The 27066-nt window shown below is 41.5% G+C and overlaps 1 protein-coding gene and 1 long non-coding RNA gene across 2 annotated transcripts in view; one reads left to right on the top strand and one right to left on the bottom strand.

The window, feature by feature from the left end:
* Positions 1-2274: 2274 nt before the first annotated feature.
* LOC117511262 lies at positions 2275-7231 on the top strand. Its single transcript, XR_004560924.1, has 3 exons — positions 2275-2286; positions 2780-2783; positions 6752-7231. It is a non-coding gene; the product is annotated as an uncharacterized LOC117511262 (long non-coding RNA).
* Positions 7232-10806: 3575 nt separating this feature from the next.
* LOC117511260 (voltage-dependent N-type calcium channel subunit alpha-1B-like) overlaps positions 10807-27066 on the bottom strand; it is a 188678-nt gene continuing 172418 nt past the window's right edge. Inside the window, 9 exon segments of the mRNA XM_034171267.1 lie at positions 10807-14417; positions 14419-14512; positions 14515-14578; positions 14763-14974; positions 16643-16892; positions 18450-18569; positions 21480-21615; positions 24518-24699; positions 25207-25319. Of these exon segments, the coding sequence (XP_034027158.1) occupies positions 14204-14417; positions 14419-14512; positions 14515-14578; positions 14763-14974; positions 16643-16892; positions 18450-18569; positions 21480-21615; positions 24518-24699; positions 25207-25319 (1385 nt within the window). The 3' untranslated portion in view covers positions 10807-14203.

The following is a 27066-nucleotide window of genomic DNA, read 5'->3' as shown; positions in this document are numbered from 1 at the left end:
CAGCTCCGTCAGCAGAAAGAGGTGGCTTTCAGAGAAGGAGACAGACAGCTATAGAGGTGCAAAGTACAGATTTAGCAAGGAGGTGGCAAAGGCTAAATCCATGTACAGTTCACATCTGCAGCAAAGATTCTCTGCCAACGACTCGGCCTGTGTGTGGAGGGGGTTGAAAGAGATCACCAACTACAAGCCCAAAGCACCTCGTTCTATTGACGACCTGAAGCTGGCCAACGACCTGAACGTCTTCTATTCACGCTTTGAAGACAAGGACTCACACCTCCCCACCCCCCACACAACTGGATATTCAAACACTCTGGACCTCCCCCCTCTCACTGCTGCCCTCCCCACTCCCCCTGTTGCCCTCTCGGTGCAAGAGGAGGACGTGAGGAGACATTTCAAAAGGCTGAATCCACGTAAGGCCTCGGGCCCAGACTGTGTCTCTCCTGCCACCCTGAGACACTGCGCTGATGAACTGGCCCTAGTCTTCACGGAGATCTTCAACACCTCCCTGGAGTCATGCCATGTCCCAGTCTGTTTCAAGTCCTCAATCATAGTTCCAGTCCCCAAGAAACCACGCGTCACTGGACTTAATGACTACCGTCCTGTGGCTCTCACGTCTGTAGTCATGAAGACCTTCGAACACCTGGTTTTATCCCACATGAAGTCCATCACCGACCCCCTCCTGGACCCCCTGTAGTTTGCCTACAGAGCCAACAGGTCTGTAGATGACGCCATAAACCGGGCCCTGCACTCCATCCTGCAGCACCTGGACTCCCCAGGAACCTACGCTAGGATCCTGTTTGTGGACTTGAGCTCTGCATTCAACACCATCCTTCCAGCTTTGCTCCAGGACAAGCTTTCTCTGCTCCACGTGCCCAACTCCACCTGCAGGTGGATCACAGACTTCCTGACGGACCGGAGTCAGCGTGTGAGGCTGGGAAAAAATGTCTCGAACACTCGGGCTCTCAGCACAGGATCTCCACAGGGCTGTGTCCTTTCCCCTCTGCTCTTCTCCCTCTACACTAACTGCTGCACCTCCAGCTACGACTCTGTAAAGCTCATCAAGTTTGCAGAAGACACCACCCTCATCGGACTCATTTCAGATGGGGATGAGTCTGCCTACGGGAGGGAGGTGGACCAGCTGGTGACCTGGTGCAGCAGCAACAACTTGGAGCTCAACGCCCAGAAAACAGTGGAGATGATCGCGGACTTCAGGAAAGCCACAGCCCCCCCGCCCTCCCTCGCCCTCACCAACAGCCCCATCACCACTGTGGTCTGTCACCGCTTCCTCGGCACCACCATCACCCAGGACCTCAAGTGGGAGTCAACCATCAGCTCCCTCATCAAGAAGGCCCAGCAGAGGATGTACTTCCTGCGGCAGCTGAAGAAGGCCAAGCTGCCTGTCCAGCTGATGGTGCAGTTCTACACGGCCATCATCAAGTCCATCCTCTGCTCCTCCATCACGGTGTGGTACGCCGGGGCCACAGCCAGGGACAGACACAGACTGCAGCGCATTGTGGCCTCTGCTGAGAAGGTAATCGGCTGTAGCCTTCCATCTCTCCACGACCTGCACGTCTCCAGGACTCTGGGCCGAGCAGGTCGGATCACAGCTGACCCTTCTCACCCTGCACACGGTCTGTTCAAACCACTCCCCTCGGGCAGGAGGCTACGGTCCATCCGGACCAGAACCTCCCGCCATAAGAACAGTTTCTTCCCCTCTGCCGTTAGACTCATGAACACCTCATAACTCAGTCACCTTAAGCTTAACTCTGTCACTTTATCATTTTATCACGGGTCACTTTAGACAATGTACTTTGGTTTTTAATTGCACTCCTCCCACTGCACTGTTTTTTCTGTTTCTCTGTTTTTCTGTTGCACACAGCCTTTCATATTTCTTTTTTTTATATTATATTTTACCTTATTTTGACACATATGTTATATTTTATCTTAGCATTTTATCTCTTCTTAATGTTGCACCATTGTACCGAAGCAAATTCCTAGTCTGTGAATCCTGTTCACTGGCAATGGCAATAAACTTCTTCTGATTCTGATTTTGCATTCTGAGAAATCAACATTTCTCAGGTGTGTGTAGTTTTGACTCATTGGGTGTAATGTTGGTTGCCAAAAATGGAGAACCCCAACCTACTTTTTCTGGGTCAGGCTCAAGACTTCTCGATCACTCCTCATAACATGTACACGCCGTTCACTGGTGCCTAATCCATACGGTGCAACTCAAATTTTGCAGTGATCAGGAATAATCAGGTCCCATCTTATCTTAGGGACCTCGTAGTACCATATCACCCCATTAGAGCGCTTCGCTCTCAGACTGCAGGCTTACTTGTAGTTCCTAGGGTTTGTAAGAGTAGAATGGGAGGCAGAGCCTTCAGCTTTCAGGCTCCTCTCCTGTGGAACCAGCTCCCAATTCAGATCAGGGAGACAGACACCCTCTCTACTTTTAAGATTAGGCTTAAAACTTTCCTTTTCGCTAAGGCTTATAGTTAGGGCTGGATTAGGTGACCCTGGACCATCCCTTGGTTATGCTGCTTTAGACGTAGACTGTGGGGGGGTTCCCATGATGCACTGTTTCTTTCTCTTTTTGCTCTGTATGCATCACTCTGCATTTAATCATTAGTGATCGATCTCTGCCCCCCTTCACAGCATGTCTTTTTCCTGGTTCTTTCCCTCAGCCCCAACCAGTCTCAGCAGAAGACTGCCCCTCCCTGAGCTTGGTTCTGCTGGAGGTTTCTTCCTGTTAAAAGGGAGTTTTTCCTTCCCACTGTAGCCAAGTGCTTGCTCATAGGGGGTCGTTTTGACCGTTGGGGTTTTTCATAATTATTGTATGGCCTTGCCTTACAATATAGAGCGCCTTGGGGCAACTGTTTGTTGTGATTTGGCGCTATATAAATAAAATTGATTGATTGATTGATCCGGAAGCAAAACTTGTTCCTAGTTACAACTCTGAAAACCTTATGGCCGTTTGACGTGATGGTCTAGTGGTTAAGACGTTGGGCTTGAGACCAGAAGATCCTCGGTTCAAATCCCAGCCTGACTGGAAAATCACTAAGGGCCATGGGCAAGGTCTAATAATCCGCTATTGCTCCCAGTGTGTAGTGAGCGCCTTGTATGGCAGCACCCTTACATCAGTGTGAATGTGAGGCATTATTGTAAAGCACTTTAAGCGTCTGATGCAGATGGAAAAGCGCTATATAAATGCAGTCCAATTACCATTTGGAAAAAACAGCCAAATCATTTCAAGTAATCTCACATCTGTTTCCGGCTTCATTCACTAGGTGGTGGCAAATCAAATCAATTTTATTTATATAGCGCCAAATCACAACAAACAGTTGCCCCAAGGCGCCTTATATTGTAAGGCAAGGCCATACAATAATTACGGAAAAACCCCAACGTCAAAACAACCCCCTGTGAGCAAGCACTTGGCAACAGTGGGAAGGAAAAACTCCCTTTTAACAGGAAGAAACCTCCAGCAGAACCAGGCTCAGGGAGGGGCAGTCTTCTGCTGGGACTGGTTGGGGCTGAGGGAAAGAACCAGGAAAAAGACATGCTGTGAAGGGGGGCAGAGATCGATCACTAATGATTAAATGCAGAGTGGTGCATACAGAGCAAAAAGAGAAAGAAACACTCAGTGCATCATGGGAACCCCCCAGCAGTCTAAGTCTATAGCAGCATAACTAAGGGATGGTTCAGGGTCACCTGATCCAGCCCTAACTATAAGCTTTAGCAAAAAGGAAAGTTTTAAGCCTAATCTTAAAAGTAGAGAGGGTGTCTGTCTCCCTGATCTGAATTGGGAGCTGGTTCCACAGGAGAGGAGCCTGAAAGCTGAAGGCTCTGCCTCCCATTCTACTCTTACAAACCCTAGGAACTACAAGTAAGCCTGCAGTCTGAGAGCGAAGCGCTGTATTGGGGTGATATGGTACTATGAGGTCCCTAAGATAAGATGGGACCTGATTATTCAAAACCTTATAAGTAAGAAGAAGAATTTTAAATTCTATTCTAGAATTAACAGGAAGCCAATGAAGAGAGGCCAATATGGGTGAGATATGCTCTCTCCTTCTAGTCCCCGTTAGTACTCTAGCTGCAGCATTTTGAATTAACTGAAGGCTTTTCAGGGAACTTTTAGGACAACCTGATAATAATGAATTACAGTAGTCCAGCCTAGAGGAAATAAATGCATGAATTAGTTTTTCAGCATCACTCTGAGACAAGACCTTTCTAATTTTAGAGATATTGCGCAAATGCAAAAAAGCAGTCCTACGTATTTGTTTAATATGCGCATTGAATGACATATCCTGATCAAAAATGACTCCAAGATTTCTCACAGTATTACTAGAGGTCAGGGTAATGCCATCCAGAGTAAGGATCTGGTTAGACACCATGTTTCTAAGATTTGTGGGGCCAAGTACAATAACTTCAGTTTTATCTGAGTTTAAAAGCAGGAAATTAGAGGTCATCCATGTCTATAAGACAATCCTGCAGTTTAGCTAATTGGTGTGTGTCCTCTGGCTTCATGGATAGATAAAGCTGGGTATCATCTGCGTAACAATGAAAATTTAAGCAATGCCGTCTAATAATACTGCCTAAGGGAAACATATATAAAGTGAATAAAATTGGTCTTAGCACAGAACCTTGTGGAACTCCATAATTAACCTTAGTCTGTGAAGAGGATTCCCCATTTACATGAACAAATTGTAATCTATTAGATAAATATGATTCAAACCACCGCAGCACAGTGCCTTTAATACCTATGGCATGCTGTAATCTCTGTAATAAAATGTTATGGTCAACAGTATCAAAAGCAGCACTGAGGTCTAACAGAACAAGCACAGAGATGAGTCCACTGTCTGAGGCCATAAGAAGATCATTTGTAACCTTCACTAATGCTGTTTCTGTACTATGATGAATTCTAAAACCTGACTGAAACTCTTCAAATAGACCATTCCTCTGCAGATGATCAGTTAGCTGTTTTACAACTACACTTTCAAGAATTTTTGAGAGAAAAGGAAGGTTGGAGATTGGCCTATAATTAGCTAAGATAGCTGGGTCAAGTGATGGCTTTTTAAGTAATGGTTTAATTACTGCCACCTTAAAAGCCTGTGGTACATAGCCAGCTAATAAAGATAGATTGATCATATTTAAGATTGAAGCATTAATTAATGGTAGGGCTTCCTTGAGCAGCCTGATAGGAATGGGGTCTAATAAACATGTTGATGGTTTGGAGGAAGTAACTAATGAAAATAACTCAGACAGAACAATCGGAGAGAAAGAGTCTAACCAAATACAGGCATCACTGAAAGCAGCCAAAGATAACGATACGTCTTTGGGATGGTTATGAGTAATTTTTTCTCTAATAGTTAAAATTTTATTAGCAAAGAAAGTCATGAAGTCATTACTAGTTAAAGTTAAAGGAATACTCGGCTCAATAGAGCTCTGACTCTTTGTCAGCCTGGCTACAATGCTGAAAAGAAACCTGGGGATGTCCTAGCTTTACGGAGAGCATCATTCTCAGCATCTGTGTGGATGTTAAAATCGCCCACTATAATTATCTTATCTGAGCTAAGCACTAAGTCAGACAAAAGGTCTGAAAATTCACAGAGAAACTCACAGTAACGACCAGGTGGACGATAGATAATAACAAATAAAACTGGTTTTTGGGACTTCCAATTTGGATGGACAAGACTAAGAGTCAAGCTTTCAAATGAATTAAAGCGCTGTCTGGGTTTTTGATTAATTAATAAGCTGGAATGGAAGATTGCTGCTAATCCTCCGCCCCGGCCCGTGCTACGAGCATTCTGACAGTTAGTGTGACTCGGGGGTGTTGACTCATTTAAACTAACATATTCATCCTGCTGTAACCAGGTTTCTGTAAGGCAGAATAAATCAATATGTTGATCAATTATATAATTTACTAACAGGGACTTAGAAGAGAGAGACCTAATGTTTAATAGACCACATTTAACTGTTTTAGTCTGTGGTGCAGTTGAAGGTGCTATATTATTTTTTCTTTTGGAATTTTTATGCTTAAATAGATTTTTGCTGGTTATTGGTGGTCTGGGAGCAGGCACCGTCTCTACGGGGATGGGGTAATGAGGAGATGGCAGGGGGAGAGAAGCTGCAGAGAGGTGTGTAAGACTACAACTCTGCTTCCTGGTCCCAACCCTGAATAGTCACGGTTTGGAGAATTTAAGAAAATTGGCCAGATTTCTAGAAATGAGAGCTGCTCCATCCAAAGTGGGATGGATGCCGCCTCTCCTAACAAGACCAGGTTTTCCCCAGAAGCTTTGCCAATTATCTATGAAGCCCACCTCATTTTTTTTGTTGTGGCAAGTTACTATCATCTGCCATTTGTGGAACTCCTTGTACTATGCAGTTTTAGAACATAATTTGCTGCAGTCCTCATCTGTATAACTCTGCATGTCAGGTCTGGGAGTTTACACCAGCGCTACACGTCACCACATCTACCGTAGAACGGATCCACCTAGAATCCTGATGGCAACCACTCAGGCAGACAACTGATCCATCTCCACTTCTCTGAGGTCACTGTCTATCTGCTGCGGCCAGGAGACACACGGGGGTGTCCTTGGCCTTCTCCAGCCGCTGGGGTCCTCAACACTGAGGTTACGCATACTGGATCATGTGGCCAAAATATCGTAGCTGACATTCCCTTGCGTTGCAAGTGGTTGGGTCCCCCTTTCTTTTACAAAAAGTCATTCCTGCGGCATCCAAGGGTCCTCTGAAGAGATGTCCGGTTGTCACCTTACATCACTGGTTTGCGTCGAAGTCTCACAACCAAACAGACAGGAAGCAGCAGAACTGCAAAGACTTGGATCTTCATTCTCCTGGGAAGCATCGCCAAACTCCCCTGTCCAGTGTCCTCGTGACTCCGTAAGCTCTTCCCCAGTGTCCTCGATCTCAAAAACCGCGACACGTCTGTCACTGCTGAGATCAGTGAACGTTTCTACAAGTTCAACGCTACTTATGAACGAGTCCAGAAAGTCACTGAAAGCTTGGATCTTAATCGGGACCATCCCAAATCCAGACATACCAGTCAAAAATGGGTATTAATCTGAGATGGTTTAATTTATTTTCTTTTTTATTTCAAGGGAATGTCAATATAAATAGTTTATTGTTGAAATAATGGCAGAATTCATATAGTTTGATCATTACCCATAAATCAAGCAAATAAACTTAACTGAATCTCAGGAGCCAAATAAATCCATTTTTTAATGTTTATTTTTGTATAAATGTTTTTTTTTCCGGCAAACACCACTGTTTTTATCAAATTTTAAGTTCCAAAAACAAAATAACACGTATCTAAAAATAGTAAATGCTCTTCATGCACATACATTGTTTGAACATGCAAACCGTTTTCCCTTCAAAAAGCAACAGTTACACTGCCAATGCTACACAGGGATGGAAAAACTGGATCTCTTCTGTCCAGGTCCTGATGGCCACAGGCACATGTGACTTTGTTGTAGGTGCAGGACTTTGTCAGGATTTTTTGACATAAAACTTCATTAGAACAGTGAATAAAATGATTGAGGACTCATCTTTCAATCAGCTACCTCTTTCACCAACCATTTGCACATCCAGTTCCAGTCCTCAGGCATCTCCTCACCATCCAAAATTCTATTAACCAAATTTGTTAAAAACTTAATTGAAGTCAGGACCAACCACCTGCTTTTCATCTTCTTTTGTAGCTATCCCTCACTTCATCATTAAACTTGTCACACTTCCTGATTCACTCCACATCATCCAACATTTTCATTTCCTTCAGTCATCAGTACCTCAAAGTACTCCCTCAACCTCTGCAACACTCCCTTGTTTCTCACCCGAACCCACTGCCCAGCCTGTCAAACTCGATCCCATTGCCAGTCTTTTTTTTTCTCCTTCCTTAATGTTCACATATATCCTGCTATGCTCCGTTTTGAGCTTTTGAAACCTCTATCTTCACCTCATGCCATATCTCCTTGTTCTTCTCCTGTCTACTTTTTCATCACTATCCTAACTCTTTTTCACCAACTTCTTCCTTATGTGTTCCTGTACTTGCTAATTCCATTACCAAGTCATCTTCGTATGTCCAGCTGTCACACCTAGTACCTTCCTAGCCGTCTCCCTCACCACTCTTGCAGGAGTTGTCCAGTGGACTCAAACCAAAGGGGAAAACCTGAATCAACTGGTGCAATGTTTCAAACCTTTTCTTGTGTATTTTTTTTCCCTGTTGGAGAAGAATTTCAGTTGAGTACATTCTCTGAAATGCAACAGGCCGATGAAAACGTAATACTTTCAAAATATCGTCTCTCTTTTGACCAAGTTTGCTTAACTTCAAAATGGAAAAAAAAAAAAAACAAAATCACAAAACCTTTTGAAAAGGTTGGGTATAATTTGAAATTAAAGGCATTTAATTTGGGTTCAAACCTGGTAAAAGTCAGAAAACTGACGTTGTGGTTTAACTTTCATTGTGACATCAATTTTACTGCACTAGACTTTTAAGGCATGAATGCTGATTATTAGGTCAAAATGATTCCTGCTTCGTGACAAAGTGGGCAGCATCATGGTTTCTCTTCAGGGATGTCAGTCAGTCTACCACTCACAGTTCATGTAACTGTCATTTAGCCAATCCTGGTATTTACAGTTGATTTGTTAGTTTGCGAAAACGTTTCCTGCTGTCAAACCACAAATTCATATTTCTTTGTACACTGAAGACATTTGTGTTTGTGATCAAACGGTGGATATTACAGCCTTTAAAAGATTGCTTTTTATTGGATGGTATGTGCATTGAGCTCTATTAACTTAAGCTGCATTTACACATAACGACGACAAGTCATGAATGCCAAGAAGTATGTATTCTTGGCCGCTGATCACGAGTGTGATGATTTGAGACAGAGACGTCAGGTATCCTCAGGAACTGCTGCAACCTGTTACCGTGTGTTACAATTAATGGCAAGTGTTGCTGGAGAATTATCAGGAACCATTATGCCCGGTCAAGAATGATTTCCATGTTGTTGCGTGCTATCACATGTAACAGTGCATCAAGTTCGGTCACATTGTGAATGAGGCAAATTGTCTCCACACACACCCCCATATTCATCTAACCGTCAGTTGCTGAACAGTTCAGATCGCTCCAGTTTGCGCCTCAAAATCTACAGCAGCAGAACTTTGTGACTGCATGCTTAGTTGGGCTCTGTGCCATGGAGTGGTGCAGAAAGGAGGAGGAGACGGAGAGAGCCAAATGTGTGGCTTCATGCGGCTTTCATCTAACTCGTTTTCCCCAAACATCAGGCATAGCAGCAGCAGGTGGAACACCTGCTGCAGCGCGCTGAGGAGCATTGGAATGAGACTTTTAGCCAACTTGGCGTCACTGTCCTCCTTTGGCATATTGCAGCATTGAAACTGCGGTGCAGCAGGGTTTAATTGTGCGCTCGTCAGAGAAGAACGCTGTCACGCTCTATTAAGGATCACCGCGAATCAAGACGGATCAACACGCTCACTTGCGACGGATCAACACGCTCACTTGCGACCTCCATGACATGAGGCGAAATGAGGGTGGTGCGTGACATTTATGGAAGATTTTTTTGACAGCCAAAAACATGCTCCACGAAAATCACAAATATCACGCATCAACACGCACTATTAGGAAACCTATTCAGATGCGTTAAGTCACGTTAAGAATGTCAGGAATGTGCCAAGAATGATGCAAATATGACATTCGTAATGCGTCTTGCCTATGTGTAAACGCAGCAATAGATTAACTATTGTATCAGAGCCAAGTTTGGGCTAAGAAAAATAATGGAACATGTCACTGACAAGTATTTCTATGACAGTTCATGGTATTTGTGATTGCCTATTGTTTTCCTTAATGTCAGTATTCAGTACATCAATGTTTTCTTTCTTTTCCTAAGACTTTCCCAGTTATAGTGGGTTTGCCTGATGTTTGTGCAATGCCCTGAATTAATTTTTCTCTTTACTTGCCTTCACGTTGCCTTATTTTCCTGCTGTAGTAGGCTGTCTGGTCCTCATGTCAGCTTTCATGAGTGAAACCAAAAGTAGAAATTCAATGCTGTTTAATGTTAATCAATCTGGCAGGACACACCCGGCTCCCACCTGTCAGTCACGTTCCAATATTTTACTTCACCCAAAAACTGGGTGATTGAATAAAAAATATATATATATATAGAGAGAGAGAGAGATTACTGTTCTTTGTTGTTCAACACATCTCAATACAAATAAGAGAAAATTAGAACAACTTTTGACCTTGAGCGCAAACTCTAAACTCTTCAGTGTGCACAGCAGAGGGGCCGAAGGTGCCGGTATGCAGTTTGTTTGAAATGCAAGTTCATTTTTGGCAGCAATCATATAAAGTCTACCCAGACCTGTTACTCATAAAACTGATGCTTTGAGTTGTACTGAAATTTACTATCCAGTCGTGTTTGGGGTCAACAGATTTCACTGATTTTCTTAAAATTTAACAAAGTAATCCTTGCAACCTTAAATACGACTACGCATGTTTAGAAAAATGGATGGATAAGACTAAATAATTCAAATTGTAATGACACGCAGATCACAGTCAGTTTGGGCCAGTGGGCTCTCCTATGGGGTCGTCTATGTAAAGAGACATACCAGATGTGGCAAAAACAATTAAAAAAAATCTAAATGTTTGGTAAGCCAAACAATTTGAATGCAATTTTTTTTTTTTTTTTTTTTGAAAATCTTAGTTATTTTTATATTTTGATCCCCAATGTGAACATCTGAAACACAGTTCATGCTTCATTTTTTTGTTTTTGTGGTATCCTCTGTGTTATTTATATGTGAGAAGTTGTAATTTACATGTATAAATTTTACCAAACCACAGCACATTACAGAAAGAACAAATTATACAGCTTCTGAATCCTTACGTCAAAAGGAACATCTTGGCATATTTTCAACAAGAACTTCACAATTTCAATATTTAACCCTTATGGAAGACAGGAAAAAAATACAATACATTTATAGGTGCTGCCAAAAATGAACATGCAGTTTAATAAACAATAAAAAAATAAAAAATACTTTGGCCCCGCCTTGAACTACACAAACAACTGCTTTGTTCCAGTACATTCAAATATAATACAGCTCCATTTTTGTTTTTAACCAGCGACCCATGAGATGTATGGCAGGACAAATATGTGTAAAATATCACTACAATTGTGCGTTTTATGGTAAAAGCACCAGATTTTGTTGAGACATTATTTGCTATATAAGGGGGGGAAATTGGCCATCATGACTTGTTTTTTCTTACATGCTGAATCCATTCCTACCACAATTACACTGATTTAAAAAAAATTAAAAATGATGTTTCTGCAAAATTTGGAGCTTGTACCATAAAATGCACAATTGTAATGATACGTCACACATATCCACCCCCCATTATTAGAGGTAACAGCATACAGACAGAAATATGACAATGTGATATCGCCACAAAACACATAAAATCATCCAGTTTCCAAACGGCAGCTCGTTGAGCAGAGGTGTGTCCAAACCTTTGTTTTTGGTAATAATGGGTTATTATATTTCTAAGCAGGTTGTATAATTTGCGATGAATCTTGCGCTCTCCCACCCATGCACCGTTACGTTAAGAAGAAAATCAAAAAATTACTGACTTTAATGACATCTTTCTTCATGTCATCTGCTTTAAGCATATTATATAAATACTGTTTGCAGATAAAGCTTTCTGTACACGTTATTTTCTTCGACTAGTTTGATGTTGACACGGTAGAAAACAGTAGCCTCTTTTTCTACAGTTTATCTAAAAGGATAGGCACTTTGTCTTAAAACGATGCAAAGAAGTCTGTAAGAAAACATTCAACCTGAAATGACGGCACAAACCATACACACAACTTTTTTTTTTTAAATCACACACACAAAAACAAAGTGTGCAGAGATAATATGCATGATTAAACCGTAAAAGTTCATTATGTCCACCATGCATCACTTCTTCAGTGTCCTGTCATAAGAAAGCGGGTAAGAAATGAAGAACAAAGAAACACGTCAGTCTTCGGCGAGCCAGCGGGTTACGTGACTGATCTGGCACGACTTGTTTTGACGGGGACAGCAACATCTTTGGGCCTTTACTGGGATTTGCAGTAATTTGCCATTTAATCACATTTGGCTGCCTTTTAATAAATTTCGGCAACTTTACTGTTTTCTGCCACAACTATCAAGCTGACTCAAAAACAAAGTTTAAGGATGATCTGTATTGCGCCGTCTACATGCATTTTGGGCGTGTCCAACTCCACATTCCTATTTACATGACATAATCTGTAATGCAAATGGGTTGTATTTATATTTCTTATTTGTTAGTTGGGTATGGTTTTTTATGGAATAACACAGGAAAATGAATCTGTCATCCTGTTGAACCCTGTTGGAAACCGGTGTGTTGCTCTTCAGAACGCAGACTCAAGTTTGCTCATGACTTAACAGATCTGTGCCAACACAAGCCACCAAAGCTCCCTGAGGTGAAACTGTAAATTTAAATTTTTATTTATTTATTTATTTTTTCCCCCTGTAGTGTTGTGGTTTGGGGTTGTGGTCAGTGCTCCTTTTCCTGGTGCTTTTCTCTCTCCCTCCAGTGGAGCTGATTATGAGACGCAGCTGCAGCACACCTGTTGGTAATCAGCGGCATCTTCTTAAGGCCTGGCTGAGCAGGAGGTGCCAGATTATTCCACTCCCTGTGTGGTACAGTTGGCCTCTTGGTTTTTGTTCTGTGTACCTATTTATTTTCATTCCACTGACCCCTAGTGTTCTTTATTACCTCTGCCAACAAAGTTGGAGAAGGTCATGTTGTCACCTGTGTCTGTCTGTTTGATTATGTGAAGGCCACAATTTTTTCATATATTGTTATGAAATTTTTGCATTGTATGTTTTGCATTATATCTCAATCAAAAGTGCCTCAGTCACTCACTAAAATTGGATGGAGGTTCCAATTTTATGCTTGTTTGTCTTCCAGTTATCAGTTTTTGAAGCCATATATATGTTTTCTGACTCCCTGCTCCACCCACTGCTAATTAAGTGTCCTCAGCCAAGCAAGAGCCAGGAAATGCCAGACTTGAATAATCAGCTGTGGTTGCAGCAGATAGACATGGGGAACATGCAGGGTCCATGTTTAGGCTGGAGAGAAACTAAGCAAGTTTTTGATAACGAAGAAAAAAAAAGAAAAGAAATCCAATTGCACAAGTATGCACGGCTTTCTGTGCAAGTGGAGAAGCAGCTTCAGCCATGAAGATTAAAATTCCCTGACATATGTTGTGCTGTTAATTGTAATAATTCTGCAGGAAAACATGGAATCTTGTTTACCAGCTGATAAAGTTGGAGGATGTGGTGGCTCCTCATCCACCACACTGTTGAACCGCTGTGGGCCATCACAGGCAATCACGCAGGCAGAAGAGCGGTCCGCCCTCACCTGAAAGTAGCCAGTTGAAATGTGGGCGTGTCCTTGGCCTCATCCATTTGCTGTGTTCATCAACACTGAGGTCCTTGCGTGCTGGATCATGCCCAGAGAAACATGCCGCATGGCCATAATGTCATAGCTGACTTTGCAACTTTCCATAAGTAAGCATTCAGTTGACGCGGCCATTTCTGTAAGTACCCAAGATGGTAATGCAACATAGTTAGAAGACTATTAATATGTGATAATCAACTTCTGCCAGGGTGAAAATACCTCAACAGTTCCATCAGCTGTCAAAATTAATTTGAAAATATTAAATAAGTTGAATACGGTGACACTTTGTCTAGAATCGCGTGTTGTTTTAGGAGTCAGTATAGTGGTGTCAAAAAACAGTGACGTCACCACAAACTAACAACCACAAAGAAAATATTTTCATTCGGTTTACTGGAGTTACCAGTCTCACTTTTTTCTTTTTTGACTAATAATGTTTAATGCCTTGATAAATGACGACATTTAATTGTTGTCGACATGAGGCATTGTTCTTGTTTCAATATTCTGATGAACCTTTGTCCTTCCACATTCAGATTAAATACAGCATAACATGTACACACTAGCCGATCTTCAAGAAAGATGATAAAACTCATCACGATAGCTGAATCCTGCATTAGAACAGTTATTTAAAGCCATGCTAGCACCGTTCATTCTCCTCTGCTTGCTAGTAATACCTTGGTGCACTGAACCCAAAGCCTGGGTGTTTGATGCTACCGAAACTCAAGTGGTTCCCACGAGGCACCGCAAGGTTCTGCTGTGTTTCTGCTGTTTGAGGCGGCAGGGCAACAATGACGCCACATCTTGGAAGACGTCGAGCCGTTCCTGAAGGCTGCTGTAGGAACTGCTTCTGACCTCGGGGTGACTCTCGCCCAGGGAGGGCTCAGAGCTGATATGAGTGATTTGGGGGGTTAGGGTGCAGGAGTCACTGTTCCGTCAGCCTACCGGGGCTCAGAGAGGTCAGGCCAGATACCAAACACGCAGAGAAAGGGTTTGCAGGCCACACAGGGTCAACGAAAGAGAGCCGCCTCAGAGGCACGGTGTGCTGCTGGCGCTGGACCTCAGTCCCACTGGGCTGCCGTTAACCAAACCGCTGACCTAGATGGAAAATGGACAAATATTTTGAAGACACAATACAACTGAAGAAAGAAAATGGGAAAGCTGTTAGGACAAGATCCTTGTATGGAAAGGTTCATGTATTCATCCCCTTCTGGGACGTTATTACATTTTCAGGGTTCGTTGGCCAGTTTTCCTGCTTACACGCCTGTCTGCGCTCACTCACCTGCTTCTTGCTGGTTTCCCGGCCCTTCCTGGGGAAAGAAGCACAGCTGGCAGGGGTAGGTTACATGTGGCAGTGTTCCCGGCTGCAGTAGCGGTCACAGGAGTAGTAGCGCTGCTTGTTTGCCGATGAGTGGTGATGCCTCCTCTCGTGGGTCCGTCCACGGTTATGAGCTCGCTCTCTGGTGGCACTTAGGTCAGATGCGTGGTCTTGTGCTGTATGTATGAAGGTGGAATATTGGAAACAGTTAACATCATTTAGTAGGTATTTATTTTGTTAACAAAACAGTGATGTTGCCCTACACTGTTCTACACCTCTAAACAGAGGATGTCTCTACAACCCACCATGTTCTACAATTTAAAAGTCTTTCATTGTTTGAATTCAGGAATTGTAGCATGTATTTAGACGTGTTTCTTTCAGTGTGACTCCAACAACAACTGGTCACAAACTGTCATCAAGTACTTAGAATCAAACAGCAACTGACTTCCAGTGTGGCAGTGACTGACCACTAATGTTCAACAGGTTGGTAAACAAGGCAGCTAATTGCTGAGAAAGGCCGTGCTGTTACAATGTGTCCAACAAGTCTCATTTGTAGGACATATCGGGCTCTTTTTGTCAGACATGTCCAGTGGTGGGCACAGCTAACCAAAAAGTTAGCTCTGATAACCGTTAATCTGCTAACTGAAAAGTTAGCTTTATAAAGCTAAACCGATAAATCCCTAAAAAATTTTGCAGAAGTTACAGATCAAAGCTAAACCGATAACTTTCAGAATTTATTTCAGTATACTAGCAGCTACTGACACAACAATGAGCCAGCGCTTCTGTCTCAAATCAGCCTTCTCTCAGCAAAAGATACCTGGTGACCATAAAGAAAGGAAAGACAAGAACGAAAGAGAGAAGAAGGGGGGGGGGGGGGGGGAGATAATTTCTCTTCATGCCAACCAACCAACCACTCATCAGGAAATTAATTTACCCATAATGCATGGCGGCATGTATTTCAAAGGGTTAAAACCTTCAAATTTAGTGCATTACTTTATAGCTAGAACATATAGCTGATATTTTCACTTTGTAAAATGACAGATGTGACATTAATTTCAATAACTTGTCCGGAATTAGTTTGTTTAAAATTTTAACCATAACTCAAAACTGCATGTGCGTGACTTGTGTGATATGCTGGTGAGTCTGTATGGTGTGAAGAGAAATTCTTTTTTCCCCACCCGTCCCTCCTCCCCTCTTTCTTGCTGTCTGTCTGGCTGTACCACTCATAGCTGTCTGTCTGCTACAAAACATGTAACAGGCAGGAACTAAAATCTTTGATTTCAGACTTCACAAATGTTAACTGTTAAGCTTTATTCACTATGCTTGCAAAAACATGTTAGCAGTCTAAAAATTATTGGAAATAAATTCATCGGAATCTAATTGGTCTGCTGATGGTTTTCAAAGTTATCTGAAAAGCTGATCTGTTAATGAAATTGTTAGCTTCGATAATTTTGTTTATTTCTATTCATGTCCAGAGATCAAGGATCCAGTGACCAATTTCATATTTATGTACTTTAAGACTCAATAAAATGTTGTTGACATTAGAAAACCTGTAAAGCCTACTTTTAGTACACAGAAAATTCACAGGAGGTATTGATAAGGGAATCAATAATGGTACCGATATCGATAAATCTTATCAATACCCATCCCTAATCATGTCATAAGGCCAACAGTGTGTGGGTCACCCAGTCCCCTCAGCAGCACCCAACTCAAAGTGGAGTTGAAGTTACTTTCTCAGGTGGTTGGTTGGAACTGTACGTTCATCAGTTTACATGCATGCTGAAGGCCTTTTATGGTCCTTACATGTACTGGCATGTTAACTGGGTGTGTAGCTGTTGACTAACCAACAGTGGTGGGAGGTTGTCCACCCACAGGGGTATCAGAGGACCTTTGCTTCTTTTCTCTGTCTTTATCTCGAGCTCTGTCCCTGTGATGGTGGCAGTGGTGGTGGTGGTGATGGTGATGATGATGGTGGTGGTACGGTGTGTTCCGGCTGGGTTTTTCCAGGGTGTAGTTCCTCAGATTGACCTTCTGGGGGCACTGTGACGCCAGAGTGGATGCTGAACGCTTCATAGGGCTGACAGTAGGGACAGACTGAGAGAACAGAAGAGAATCTTGGGGTTAATTCCTTAGACCCCCCCCCCCCCCCACCCCAAAAAAATAACCAACAATTAAAGCAAATGTTTTCTTTTCTCACTGATACTGGATCAAATTGTAACCATTCAATGTCATAGAGTAAGACTGGAAGCACCAGGATCATAAAGACTGGCAGCTTTGTTTTTCTGCAAAGGTATCAGCATCACCAAAGATCTTTGTCCAGTGATGTCATGACTCGAGCTCTTCCCAGGCATCTGGCAATCTCAAAGACCAAGGACGCGGGGACATGAACATCTCTGCAAATAAAACATGCTCAAAAGGCAAGATTCCAGGATGTCAATCAAAGCCTGGACCTTGGGTTCAGGATGATCACAAACCTGCTGCAGTGCAGTAATATGTGCGTGCACAGGGTACGCATCATGTCACGTGTTTAATTTTGAACTTTTGGAGTCTTTCTTGAAGCTAGAGGTTGTCTAAATTTATTTGAAAATAAATCTCTGAAATTTGGCAGACACCACAGAGACGAGGAAGACGTAGTCAACAGAGGCAAGTTGTAATGGATGAGATTCCTTCACTTGCTGGATTTCATATGAGAAGATGGTTAGCAGAAGAATGTTATTATTGGACGCATTTTTCTTTCGTAGGGTTTCAGATAAATATGAAAAGTAAAAACAGAGGCCCGGCCCAACCTGATAAACCTGATCACAATGATTATTTTATTTCTGAATGTTCTGATAACTGTTTAAAAAACAAACAAAAAAAAAAACCCACTCTGTGTCAGACTGAATTCTGATGAAATCTATATCACACTGTTCACTTTGTGGGGGTGGGGGTGCAACTGAATGTGTTAGTTTAGTTAGTCAAAGTTTACACATTGATTACAGAAACTTTACAACATCATCTGCAAAGAGTATAAACTTTTCCTCACTGTCACTGGACTCAAATTCCTTTTTGAAATACCCCCATAAAATATATTTTAATAATTGTATAAAATATACTTTGCAGGGAGTTGTATGATGGCACTGGATACTATAGATGGAGTCTCTTCATGTTATTGATAATTTATTGTCACGAGTGATGGCAACATGTAGTTACAATCACAATGAGCTATGCCACGTCATCTAATTTCATAAACCTCCATCCTAATGAAGTGTATCCTGATCCAAAACACAGTGCTGGTCTTCACTTTATAAGCTTATAGCCATTTTTGATCAGCTTCACTTTTCAAAGAAAGAGCCAGTTTCCTTTAAAATACTGAATACATTGTTTGTACCATTGGATTTATATTTAACTGATAGAACAGGTTTTCCTACATTTACTTTCTGCAGTAAACAAACACACAACATAGAGATGACCTGCCCACCAAGGACATCGTGTTTTGGTCTGGTCATTAAAACAGGGCTCAGTTATAAGCTTGTTTTCTTACAGTAATATAAAAAAATCAGTTGACCTTGAAATGAATGTCTTGACTTGACCAACATATTACAGAATGTAACTTCAACAGAAAACTACTGGCGCTTAAAAGTTGAACTTGTGCAGTCGGCGTGATTCTACCTCCAACAAATCAATGAGTCGGGGCATTGATGCGGCCCTGCCCTGGGTATCAAGACCTGACCCAGGCACTGGAATTGTACTGCTCACACTGGTTCCCATCTTCCTCATGGCCACTGACTCCTGAACATACAAACGCAACCTCATTAGCATCATGAGTACGCAACATAACATACAAAGTGTATACACCGATACACAACATCAAAAACAAAATACCCATATTTAAAATGGTAAGAAGAATTAAGTCCAAAATAGTGTCTGAGGCCTGTTGGTTTTGGTGTTTATTTCCAGGTTCTGTCGCATTAAGTAGATAAGAATCTACAACTCCCCCTGGATGGGACAACAGTCCATCAATAGTTACTTCCCCAATCAAGGCTGAGATGATGCAGATGAAGTGTCTTGTCCAAGGATGCAGACAGGTAGTGTGAGCAGGAATCAAACTCAGGTCTACATATTGGTAGCCTGACTCCTTGACCACAGAGCTACCCACTCTGCACATTTAAATAACTAAATTTATTGGCTCTCCTGTTGCTTACAGGTCCGTCCTGTAGATCACTGTGCACCACCAGGCCTCTGCTTAAATTTTCAAAGTTAGTCTAGCACATCTTTTGGTGCTTCACAGTTAAAATATTGACAAAATTAAGTCCTATTTTCAGTTGTTTCTACTTACAATGTCTCTTAACAGATCTTCACAATTTTGTATCCAAAAACACAACATTCCAATAATATTCAAAGCAGAATTTAAATAATAAAGTTGTAATAACAAATATTTAAGTTGTCGTAACTTGTCATTTTTGAGTTAAGTCCCATCAATTATTTTGAGTTCCAAATTGTTTGGGTTTACAGTCCAACTCGTAGCTACTCCTGCAGGACTTCATGTAACTTCACGTCTTCTGCTGACTGAAGCCTTGAAGAATCTAAAAGCAACAACTCAAGCACCAGATTCTTGCACACTTACACCAACTCATTACATACTACATGTAGTCACCGGCCATTATAAACTACCAACCAACTAACCAACTTTATTTGTTAAGCAGTTTAAAAAAAGGGCTGTACAGAAGAAACTACACCTACTCAGTGGACATTACACATGACTCCAACTTGTCTGGCGTGACAAACTACACCAACTCATCATCAGGCGCTGCAAACTACACATACTCATCCAACATTACAAACTACACCAGCTTGTATAACATTACAAATTAGACCTTGTCATCAGGCATTAAAACTATACCTGTAGTCACTGCATTACAAAGTATATCGAGTAATCAGGCATTACAAACTATACCAACTCATCAGACATTACAAATTATACCAACTTGTCCAATGTTACAAATTAGACCTCCTCATCAGGCATTACAAATTACAACAACTCGTCATCAGGCATTACAAACTACACCATCTCATCAGGCATTACAAATTATACCAACTTGTCCAATGTTACAAATTAGACCTCCTCATCAGGCATTACAAATTACACCATCTCATCAGGCATTACAAACTACACCAACTTGTCCAATGTTACAAATTAGACCTCCTCATCAGGCATTACAAACTACACCATCTCATCAGGCATTACAAATTATACCAACTTGTCCAATGTTACAAATTAGACCTCCTCATCAGGCATTACAAATTACACCAACTCGTCATCAGGCATTACAAATTACACCAACTCGTCATCAGGCATTACAAATTACACCAACTCGTCATCAGGCATTACAAATTACACCAACTCGTCATCAGGCCTTACAAACTACACCAACTCATCATCAGGCCTTACAAACTACACCAACTCGTCATCAGGCATTACAAACTACACCAACTCGTCATCAGGCCTTACAAATTACACCAACTCGTCATCAGGCATTACAAACTACACCAACTCGTCATCAGGCATTACAAATTACACCAACTCGTCATCAGGCCTTACAAACTACACCAACTCGTCATCAGGCATTACAAATTACACCAACTCGTCATCAGGCATTACAAACTACACCAACTCGTCATCAGGCATTACAAATTACACCAACTCGTCATCAGGCATTACAAACTACACCAACTCGTCATCAGGCATTACAAACTACACCAACTCGTCATCAGGCATTACAAACTACACCAACTCGTCATCAGGCATTACAAATTACACCAACTCGTCATCAGGCATTACAAATTACACCAACTCGTCATCAGGCATTACAAACTACACCAACTCGTCATCAGGCATTACAAATTACACCAACTCGTCATCAGGCATTACAAATTACACCAACTCGTCATCAGGCATTACAAACTACACCAACTCGTCATCAGGCATTACAAATTACACCAACTCGTCATCAGGCATTACAAACTACACCAAACTCGTCATCAGGCATTACAAACTACACCAACTCGTCATCAGGCATTACAAACTACACCAACTCGTCATCAGGCATTACAAATTACACCAACTCGTCATCAGGCATTACAAACTACACCAACTCGTCATCAGGCATTACAAATTACACCAACTCGTCATCAGGCATTACAAATTACACAAACTCGTCATCAGGCATTACAAACTACACCAACTCGTCATCAGGCATTACAAACTACACCAACTTGTCATCAGGCATTACAAATTACACCAACTCGTCATCAGGCATTACAAATTACACCAACTCGTCATCAGGCATTACAAACTACACCAACTCGTCATCAGGCATTACAAATTACACCAACTCGTCATCAGGCATTACAAATTACACAAACTCGTCATCAGGCATTACAAACTACACCAACTCGTCATCAGGCATTACAAACTACACCAACTCATCAGGCATTACAAGCTACACCAACTCAATGGGTGTTACAAACCACATCTGGTCATCAGGTATTACAATCCATAGAACTTCAGTTACTCTTGTACATATATAGAATACAGTCTTGATATTGACCTTTCCCATAGATGATTCAGATGAATTCAGATTGTCCTGTAAACTCTGATTTGCGAAGTCAAAAGACATCATAAATGTGTCTCCACAGTACCTGAACAATATCCATGTCCGCTTTGTCCTGTGATGAGCGTCCGGACACCGTGTGCATCATTCTGGCTCCGTGCCCTTCCTTGGGATTCTCCATTGCCCAGGAAAATGATGACTTAATGTTGTGATGATGATCTGACCTGTTTTAGTTGTCAGCAATAAGCAAAAATTTGTTAATGTTACTGATCATAGCAACGTCCAGAAATGGACACAGACTTGATCACAAATGCCATAGATAAGACATTTGTCATTTCTTGTCATTTAGTACCAAAATGCAGTTCGTACAGAATGTAAATAAGTAGTTTATTTATGTGGGTAGCAAGGTGGATTAGTGGTTAGCACTGTTGCCTCACAGCAAGAAGGCCATAGGATCGACACCTACCTGTTGCCTTTGTTTGCAGGTTCTCCCCGTGTTTGTGTGGGTTCACTCCAGGTGCTCCGGCTTCCTCCCACATCCAAAGACTTGCAGATTAGGTGGATTGGAAACTTTAAATTGTCCGTGTGGGTGTGACTGTGTTTATTTGTCTATATGTCTCTGTGACAGACTGGTGTCCTGTCCAGGGTGAACCCCACCTCACGCCCTATGACTGCTGGGATAAACTCCAGTTCCCCGTGACCCTTAATTGGAGTAAGTGGTTGAAGATGAGTGAGTGAGATTATGGATGTTGTGCCTTTCAACAACAGAGACGTCACAAAGAAGATAAAAGTCAACAACAACACGCATCTTAAAGATGGTATAAAAAGTAGATAACAGGCCGTTTGATATTTGCCCTATTGAGGTTCCAAATCCTGCAAAACCTTGAAGAGTTCACCGCCCTGCAAGATTCATTAACATTGAAAACTGCACTGAGACACTCTCATCAGGCTGCACTTAACCACTGCACACGGACAACAGCATTAACATCACAACATAAAACTCTTTGTATATTATGCCTAAAACTCATGAATATATTATCTGAGTTTACAGATGTTTTTGTTTGTTTTATGTAAATATACAAGAAGCTGTTATTTTCAATGGGAATCGTTGTGAGCTGCGATTGCTTCCTGTCGCCAAGTGCTTGCGCACAGGGGGTCGTTCTGACCGTTGGGGTTTTTACGTAATTATTGTATGGCCTTGCCTTACAATATAAAGCGCCTTGGGGCAACTGTTTGTTGTGATTTGGCGCTATATAAATAAAATTGATTGATTGGTTGATTGATTGTTAATGTCGTTCTGGAGGAAAGTGAAGTTTGCTCTTTAACGTCCTGCTTATTGTCTTTTACAACACTGTTTGTCCTCTTTGTTCCCCAGTAATATAATAAGATGTCTGAAATTCGATTTGCATTTATGAAGATCCACGCAGGTTAAACATAGCAGACACGGATTATTTGGAATATTTGTTTTAGCAGGTTTTCAGGGTCTTATGCATGCAGAGTCTTAAAAACATGATGAAAAGCAGAAAATTTACATTTTGGTAATGTAATGTTCATTTTCAATTGTCATCATGTGGATTCTCTATGTTGTTTAGACTGCAGTGACTCTCTGGCATGCAAAGGATTATGGGATACCTCGATAGGGCAAATGAAATGAGCTTATTAAAAAAAAAAAAACCTCTCCAGGTGTCAGATTTCCTTAGTTTTCATACATTTCATAGATTTTGAGCCCAATTCCAAAAATTCTAACTATTAGGTACATACTTCAACTAGTCTGCCTTCCAGAAGGGTAAAAAAAAAAAAAAAGGTGCGTGGCGCTTTCTTGGCATGGACGTCCATTTTGTTTCCAACTCTGAAGGTCCGTATCTCTAAAGGTATTACAGGTAATGCCTTTATTTTTTTCAACGTCATAAATGGTTCCTTTGTTATACAGTTTTCAATTTATGGATGTTCAAAAACAAGTTTTTTTTTAAGCCAAAAAACACTTTCCCAGGCTCTGTTAAAATAAAAGTCATTTAGAAAGCATCATGTTAATGCAAAAAGAAGTATCATGAATGATTTATAATATGGGCAAAATTTAGCTCAAAGTGGCTCTGACGACCAAAATGCCCTTTTTCAGGGCCCTTAAGGGTCAGGAAGGAAGCGGTTAATTTGGAAGAAAATTTGGATTTTATCATATCCTGAAGCAAATCAGCACTCCTTCCATTAAAGATATCACCTCGGAGTTGGACTAATGACGATGTGCGCTGGGTACCAGCAGAGCACATTCTTTTTGCCCTCGATGCTCCTCCCACAACTGGTGAACGTGGTCGCATCTATTCTACGCCACAAGTGAGGAAACCAGAATTAACCCCTTAATGCCTGAATTTATATAGCTGTATATAAAAAAATATTTTGTGTGTGTTTTTGCCTTTAAGTAGATGGTAAATAATGTTGAGATTATTAATTACACTTTTACACAAAAAATAAATAGTAATTTTGGTATTTTGGTAATAATTTATGTTATAATGTTATAATAATAATAATGGTATGTTGCAAATTTGCGACAACAGGCATACTGCTCAATTTGGTATGTTGCATATTTGAGTCAAATATTGTAGCATATATGCAACAATAGGCGTTAAGGGGTTAAAACCGTTTTTCACAGTTTCCAGCTCTGATGTTCCTGTGGAAACCTGCAGTGTGTCAGTGTGAGTGTTTTTGGATCGTTTGCAGACATTTCCATCAGTATCGTCGTGATTGTGCACATTGCACACGTGCAGCATGTAGACTGTCAGCACTGAGGTACTGACTGTGGGGCTCAAATTTCTTCAAACTTGTGCTGCTTTTTATGTGTCCATAGACCTTAAAAACCCACGGGAGAGTGTTTCAAAATGTCAAAAGCACATCACCGTTAATTAGATACTTCAGTCTTGAAACAACCAGCAGAGACCTGCTAGTAACAAAAGGCTGCAAAAAAAAAAAAAAAAATCCCTAATTAAGCAAAAAACAAAAAAACCAACACGCTCAATCAGGAAGCCGCTTGACTCTCGAGTGTTTGTTCCTCTAGTGCACAGAGCTTTCACTATCCAAGGACAAAACAGTCCGCGTTCTCTATGAAGTTTTTGGGACACGATGTGATGAACTTACAAAGTGGCTTCGTTGTTGAGGGAGCTGGAGGTCGGTCTGGCGTGCGGCTGAGACTTGGCGTGTGATTTGGTGTAGCTCTGAAGCACGCTGGGCGGCTCTACACTGTTTAGCATCATGGGCAGGTCTTTCTCCTGCATGTGAGTCAGAGGCAGCAAGGGCTTAAACAGAGCCGCGACCTTGCACTGTGGAGGAGAGACGGATGGCAACATGCTGAAGACATTCAGAAGCAGCAGGCAGAATATTCTGTGACCCACGTCTGACAGTAGCACGACCAAAATGTGGACACTGGGCCAGAATATTCTTTTTTTTTTGCTGTCATGCTTTTATGTGTGCATGTAGCATACACATGAGTGTGTGTGTTCGTCTGCATGCTTGTGCATGTGTGGCTACAAACATATTTGTGACAAAATGTGCAGTTTTAAAAAGAAACCAATCACTGTATTTGTGAGCTCCATTTCAGCAAAGCTTTAACATTGTGCACGATTGAAAGGTTTTGCAGTCCGCGAACAAACGTCCGGTAGATACCAAAGCATTGTGTCTGCATGTGTGCACGCATGCAGGTAGAGGAGAAGGCGTGTCCATCTGTGCAAGCAAAACCTGTGCTCACGCATGCACGCTGATCTGTAGGGTTGAAGTCAACCAGTGCATGTCACGTGCGCAGTGTGCAGGCGTCTGTGGTTGTGTTATACCTGGGAGCCTGAGGTGCTCTGCTGCTGCTGCAGCCGCCGCCGAACTCGATTCTGCTTGTAGTAGTCAAAAATCATCAGAGCAGCGTAAACTTTTCCTACTGTCAGCTCATTGGCTGAAGAGAATGAGAGGAGTGAATTGAGGAGGAAAGAGGGAGATAGGCAGGCAGAAGAGAGATAAAACAAGACCATTTTGTGTTATTAAAATATGTAAACATGTCAGAACATGACTGACTGCAAATATGTTGGCGTATCGTGTTTGTAGGACTAAAATAGTTTGGGAATCTGCAACTTATATTATGAAGCAACTGTTATATGAAAAAATTACTGCATTATCATCTATGGCCACAAGATGGCACCATATAAATGTGCAAAAAATAATAAGATGACACGCACATCACAATCCGTATTGGCGTGCAGGATCAAAAAATAGCACAAAAACAAAGGAAAGATCCGCACAGCCAGTTAGCTCCCAAACAAACCTTTAATAAAGCACTTCATTAAAGGTTTGTTTGGGAGCTAACTGGCTGTGCGGATCTTACCATATAAATGTGCGACAAGTTGCTTCTGTAACCGGATTGATTTACTGTGATTCACACTCCGGAGCAGAAGGTAATACATAATTAAGATGGATCCCAATCAGCATAAAACAAGAACAAGAATATCTAAATGAGAGAGTCGTTCTGTGTCTTAGAGAGAGTGGATTTAAGAAATCATACTCCAAACTGAAAGACCACACTCTGAATAACTTACTTACTTACTCTTTCAATCCAGAGGTGGGATGAAGTCATTCTGAGGTCATTCTCAAGTCATCAATCTGCGAGTCTCAACTCAGCTTGCAAACACTTGGTGCTCATTATGACTTGAGACTTGACTTGGGATTTCTTGATTCATGACTTGAGAGTGACTTGATGGTGACTTCGTCCCACCTCTGAGTCACTCACTCACTCACCTCCAACAGCTTACTCCAACTACAGCACCGCGCTCATAGAACACAAACCTCCGCCAACACTACTGTAGTTTCCAATTCCACAAATTTTTACTTTGGAAAAAAATTTCAAGGTTAAAGTCCTATTAGAAGTGGCTTTTTATCATCTAAAATATAATACAGAATATAGATCAGAATGGCTTTTCAATGTTAAATTCAAATGTCCACAAAATCCATAATCCTGATCAGATCCGGATCAAACTTTGTCAGGTGATAATGAGTGTCAGGCTGCACCTCACTTTCAAATATATGACAGTGATTTGGGCACATTTGATTAAGATATAATGTGAAACATACATTAAATGGGGTTTTCAATGTTAAATTTAAATGGCTGCAAAATCTGTAATCCAGATTGGATCCGGATCAAATATTGTATAAATGATACCATCCTACATAAAGCTCTCAAATATGAAAGAAATTTGATCTTTTTTGACAGAGTTATGAATTTTTGAAAATTTGTTCAATGTTAAAGATAGGGATTTTTTTTTTTCCAATTTTTCAAGCTTTTTCCTGATTTTGACCTATGACCTTGAAAACTGAATCAGTTCTTGCGTATCAGGATATCAATGCTCTGTAAAAATGTAACAAGAATGTAAGAAAAATTGTGGGTTACAGGTTGTTCACAAAGAGACAGACTTCATAAGGGTCACGGGGAGGGCTGGAGCCTATCCCAGCAGTCATAGGGCGTGTGGCGGACAAGACGCCAGTCTGTCACAAGGTCATATATAGACAAACACACCGAACACACACCTACGGACAATTTAAAGTTTCCAGTTCACCTAACTTGCATGTGTTTGGTTGTGTAAAGAAGTAAAAATAAAAGATACACAAATAAACGACGTATCACAGAACTGCACTCTGTAAGAATACCAGAC

This window comes from Thalassophryne amazonica, chromosome 5 (genome assembly GCF_902500255.1).
Source record: "Thalassophryne amazonica chromosome 5, fThaAma1.1, whole genome shotgun sequence".
NCBI lineage: Eukaryota > Metazoa > Chordata > Actinopteri > Batrachoidiformes > Batrachoididae > Thalassophryne > Thalassophryne amazonica.
Note: the sequence above shows the minus strand (reverse complement) of the source record. Positions and strands in the feature narration are given on the sequence as shown.